The sequence below is a fragment of the Elgaria multicarinata genome, chromosome 17 (genome assembly GCF_023053635.1).
Source record: "Elgaria multicarinata webbii isolate HBS135686 ecotype San Diego chromosome 17, rElgMul1.1.pri, whole genome shotgun sequence".
Classification (NCBI taxonomy): domain Eukaryota; kingdom Metazoa; phylum Chordata; class Lepidosauria; order Squamata; family Anguidae; genus Elgaria; species Elgaria multicarinata.
Window position 1 is genome coordinate 22,256,020 of NC_086187.1, and position 5,362 is coordinate 22,261,381.

The 5,362-nt window shown below is 50.0% G+C and overlaps 1 protein-coding gene across 2 annotated transcripts in view; it reads left to right on the forward strand.

The window, feature by feature from the left end:
* The window catches only part of PDAP1 (PDGFA associated protein 1), a 227,007-nt gene extending 222,199 nt beyond the window's left edge, over nt 1-4,808 (forward strand). For both annotated transcript variants that reach the window (XM_063143657.1, XM_063143656.1), the window contains 3 exons: nt 32-153; nt 2,182-2,333; nt 4,009-4,808. In XM_063143657.1, the coding sequence (XP_062999727.1) occupies nt 32-153; nt 2,182-2,333; nt 4,009-4,067 (333 nt within the window). In that variant the 3' untranslated portion in view covers nt 4,068-4,808. The remainder of the gene's footprint in view (nt 1-31; nt 154-2,181; nt 2,334-4,008) is intronic.
* The last annotated feature ends 554 nt before the right edge of the window (nt 4,809-5,362 follow it).

A 5,362-nucleotide genomic window follows, 5' to 3' on the forward strand; every position in this document is an offset into this window, starting at 1 on the left:
ACGTTGCCCCTGTTGCGTTCTTCCATTCCAGCCAAAGCACAAAGGAGTGGAAGGCATGATAGACATCGAGAACCCCAACCGTGCTGTACAGACAGCCAAAAAAGTCACTCAGATCGATATGGAGAGCCCCAGGGAATTGTCGCGGAGAGAACGGTAAGGCCTGTTTCCTTCGCTCTTTCAAGTGCACCGGTTCTCAAAATGTGCCCTGTGGTGTGCGTTGGGTGGCCGGCAGGACCACCCCCAACGCTCAAGGCCTGTTGTTCCATAGCAAAGGGAAATGAATAGCATTTTAATTCCTTCTGCCCTCCGGAGCAGCTGCAGTGAACAAATCAGCAGTGGAGAGGGTCTGGGAACACACCAGCCTCACAGGGCTTCATGCGTCCACCGCCGTTTCTCCTTTCCCGGCACAGTCATTTAGCCCAGGCTGTAGTAGGAGGGCACAGGAGGAATGCATTTCTGAATATGGTGGCCCACAAGGAATAAGCAAACTAGGGTAGTGGAATACAATAAAGAGATGCTTTAAAATCGCCTACCCTAACGTAGGTCTGATTCATATGTTCACTTTTCAAGTGGTAACATTTACAGGCGGCAGTAGCGTCTAGGACAGTGGTTCCCAAAGTGGGTGGTACTGCCCCCTTGAGGGTGGTGGGATTGCATAGGGGGGCGGCAGGGGGCGCTAAGAGGCAGGGGGGCACTGGAGGTGGTCTTTTCCGTGAAGCGCCTCTCCAATAGGTCTTAAAACCCAGGGAATTTTAAGGGAGAAGATAGTTTGGTCCCAAGCCATATAGGGGAAGAATCCACACATGTATTAATACCATTTAAGAAGAGTCGTTTTAACGGTGAATTGAAATATTTCAAAAGCACCAAAACACGAATGAAGAGACATACCCTGCTTGGTGTGCCCCGTCACGCCGGCTGCAAAACAGAGGCGTTCGCTCTCTTTTCCCTCCCTCCCTCGGCAAGCCTGCGGCGGGTGCTTCCCATTTAAAGGGGCCGCGGGCAGGGGGCACTGGGCATGAGTTTGTGGAACCAAAGGGGACGTTACTTGAAAAAGTTTGGAAACCACTGGTCTAGGACGAACGCCTCCTCTGTGTGCAAGCAACCTGCCTGCAGTCGCTGCCTGCAGACTTCAGTGCTTCAAAAGTAAATGCATTCTTCTTCAAGAATGCATGAGTAAGTGGCTGGGTTCAGACAACACAATAACCCACATCAAGGGTTGAGTGTGGGTTGTCATGGAACAACGGGTGTTCGTTGGCACATGGGTTGCTGTGTTGTCTGAACCCAGCTACGCTAACAAACCATGGTTTGTTTAACAATGAATAACCCATGAAGAGAACCCATGGTTTGTTGTAGGGATCTGAACTGTGGGTTGTTTGTGGTTAACAAACCATGGTTTGTTCGTGTGGCTGGCTCCAGACAACATGATAACCCATGGTTCAACAACAACCAGTACTCAACCCTGTGGCCCTTAAATGCAGCTCACCTCCTTTTGCTGGGTTGAGCCACATAGGTAGCATGTGAAGCTGCTTTATATACCAAGTCAGACCATTCATCCGTTTAGACCTGCCGTGCAAAAAGTGTGGCCCTCACTCCAAGCATCCTGCCAGATCAACCTGCTTCTATTGCTGCCAAAATGATCAAAGCACTGCAGCCAGAGTTTTCTGCACTAGCAAGGGAATCCTTTCCTCATCTCTGCTGAGAGATCAGAGATGAGGAAAGGGCTAGCAAGAGAAACCCCACAGATACAGGGCCACGGGTTTTACTTCCTGGAGGTCACATGTCTTGAAGATCTAAATCCCTATTTCTCCAAGACAGTACATTATTAGCCTAATGGGGGCTGCTGTTATTCGGGGGCAAATTCGGAGTCTGAAGTTCCGTATCCCTGTTGGGACAAACAGGTATGGGCAGTGAGACTTTTGATTCCTCAGGAATGCCAAAGCCACTGAAAGTTACCACATTCCCAATTTTTTAATGATGATTTTGTTCATTGCTTCTTCCCAAGCACCCAGGATGCTTTAGAGGCAATTCCCTGGTTGCCCTCGACACCTTTCGCCCCTTGCGTCCGTGTGGAAAGGGGGGAACGTTAGGCCATCGTAGCCTGTCTGTGCGCTGAGACCCAAAAACCGCCTGTGGGCTTTTGTTCTGTTCTCGTTTTTTCTCAACTGAAATCTTCTCAAACAGAGAAGAAATTGAAAAACAGAAAGCGAAAGAGAGATACATGAAGATGCACCTAGCGGGTAAAACGGAACAGGCGAAGGCAGACCTTGCCCGGCTCGCCATCATCCGGAAGCAGAGGGAAGAGGCGGCCAAAAAAAAAGAGGAAGAAAGGAAAGGTAAGGAAGTGGCACGGGCATCCACACCTGAGCCTGGACTGGTGCGCCAGTAGGCAGCCTCTCAGCCTCAGCGTAATACTGACCTGTCTTGTAGGAGCACAGAAAGCGGTCTTATACCGAGTCAAACCATGGGTCCCTCTTAGCTCAGCATTATCTACACTTGCTGGCATTCAGCGCTTCAGGCAGGATTCTTATCCCAGCCCTACAGGGAGATGTCAGAGATTAAACTTGGGTCCTTTTGCATGCAGAGTCGGGGCCGTACCACTGGGGCTACAGCTGTTTCCCAGCTGTTCAGGGCATTGCCAACATCCGTGGAGTTCTCTGAATGATCAAGTGCTTTGTAAATGCAGTGTTATTAACTCAGGGTAGCTGCAGGCAAATTCCTTCACGATAACCGTGTTAGAGGAATTTAGCAGAAGCATCTGGGGCCATGTTTGCAGCAAGGCAGCATCCTCTGTAAAGCTGTCCGGGTGCTGCTTGTCAAACGAAGCTGTGTTGTCTTCTGGTCAGAGCAAAACCTCAGTCGGTGTGGATGGGGTTCTCCCCCCTCCCTTAATGAATAGGAACTGGGGACCGTGATAAGCTTTGGCTGGCTGTCTAATCACCACAATATCACAAAATAGTGAGCAAGCTTTTGATTTCGGCAGAACTCTTCATCAAGTTCACGGTTACCTCAATTAGGCTCTTCTAGGTACTGTGCAGGCGTTGGGGTGATTCACATCCCACCTGAGGAAGGGTCCTGGAAAACTTGAAAGCTCGCTCATTGTTTTGTGACACTTTGAGCAATCCTATCAAAGGCACTTCCCTGGTGTGTGTTTTCCCCCTTACGGACCAACATTGCTTCCTTTGCTTTTTGAATAACTTCTCTATAGTGCTTTGAGTGTTTTAAAGTACTTCCTGCGCCTGAGGGAGGAAAGGAAAGCGAAAGGGACGGAGAGTCCTGCAGCGCTTCGCTTTTGTCTGCTCTGCTGATGAATCGTTTTGGATCTCTCAATTCATGGTTATGGAGCGTGGGTCATTTAACCCCCACCCCAGTTTACACCCCCTACAGTAGCTTTCCCCAACCTGGTGTCTTCAATATTCTGTGGACTACAACTCCCCGAAATGCCCCACCATTTGCCATGCTGGCTGGGGCTGATGGGAGAGGAGTCCAAAACGTCTGGAGGGCACCAGGGCAGGAAGCGGCCTTATACGGAGTCAGGCGCTGACTGGCAGCAGCAGCCGCGGCTCTCCAGGGTTTCCGGCGGTTCTTCTTCCTGCCCTACCTGGAGATGCTGCCAAGGTTCAAACCTGGAACCTTCTGCGTGCAAAGCAGGGTTGGGCCGCCCTCATTCTGTAAACCAGCCTTCCCCAACAGATGTGTTGGGACTGCAACTCATGGCCACTGGGTTGCCTAGGGACGATAGGAGTTAGAGTCCCACCAGATCTGGAAGTTGTCTTGTTGGGGACGACAGCTGTACACCCGTTCGTGTTCCCCTTTGCAGTTGAAGCCTCAGCTTTTCTTCTGACGGAAGATGTTCTCTCATCTTTCCTTCTCCCTTACCCCTTCGCTTTAATAATCCCATTTCTCTACCTTTTCTTTGCCATTGGGCAAAACCCCGCTGGTTTTGGAAGAGCCAACCTTCTGGTAGGCAGCTGCTTTCAGATGTGTCTCTTTTCTTCCCCCACGTTCAAGCTAAAGACGAAGCAACTTCGACAGGCAAAAGACTGCAGTCGCTGTCCCTTAACAAGTAAGCGCAGGGCATCCGAGAGGAGGAACTTCCCAGGAACTGTGCCCGACGGGCGCCTGCTAGGCCCTCTGCCGCATCACATCCCAGAGAGGCCGCGTGGAGAGCGCGGCGACAGCGGCAGCAGCGTCACCTTCACCTTTAAGAGACACTGACAGCAACATGTTTGTCTTCATCTGGGCACAGAATTCCACAGGGGGGAGGGAGGGAAAGGGAGGGGGCTAGAGGAGCTATTAATCCTGGTGCCGAATCGTTTTCCGCATAGCCGTTGGGGGGGGGGGAGGGAAATACCGCAGACTGAACGGTTTTGCTGTGTTTAGATTTAAGATCACATATCTGGGGGAGGGGGGCCACACAGTTGGTATTCTCAACAAACAGATTCAAATCCAATGTGCTAGGGGTGTGCGTGTGTGTATGTGTGTAACAGGCACTTGACTGCAAAACAGCCCATGGGACGGAGCTGCAGAGCAGCAAAATAATAATAATAATAATCAGAGCAGAACCATGTGGCAATTTTGGTCTTCATTCCTGCCCCCCCCCTTTACATCCTCCCTTCTTTTTTCCTTTCTTTTTTTAAAAGCCATCCTTGATTTCTTTCCTTCTCCTCTGAAAAGGGATAGTGACTTTTTAACTGCAAACCAAACCAAACCAGAGAACTCTTGCTTGACTGTGCAACATGTTGGAACAGATGCTAATTGGGAAAATAAAACTTGTATATTTGGCTGAATAAAGTTTAAATTATCGTAAATACTTCGTCTTGTGTTCTGGGGGAAAGGGGGTTAGCTGCCCACTGCAATGCTGCTCTGGAGTAAGTTCCAGGAAGGTCACCTGCAGTGATAGAAAAGTTTCAGTGTAGCCATGGAGGTTGTGGATGATGGGAGCTGTAGTCCCAAATCTACAGGAAGACTTGAATAGTCTATACAGGCAGTAGATTGGGGTGCTGGAATGCCTTAACAGGGGAGATCCAGTTCTGGACACACATCCCTATACAAAAAAATATTCTCCCTGAAGATGGAAGGCTAGCCCAGCAGGGTTCCAACCTACCCCTCCGCTATGCTGTCTGCATGCAGGGAGTTAACGTAAGCATTCAAAGTGTGGCTGCTGTTTTGAGGCAGTACAGTGCACTGTGATGCCTCGCTCTGCTGCATGCATGAAGCAGCCCTTCGCTACAAAAGGGCAAGACCAGGACATAAAAGAGCAAGTAGTCCTGTTCTCTCACTCCTAGGGCCATTAGGAGAGGAGGCGCAAAGGGGGCTGCAGGCAAATACACACCTAAATACTACTGTGGAGAGAAAACACAAG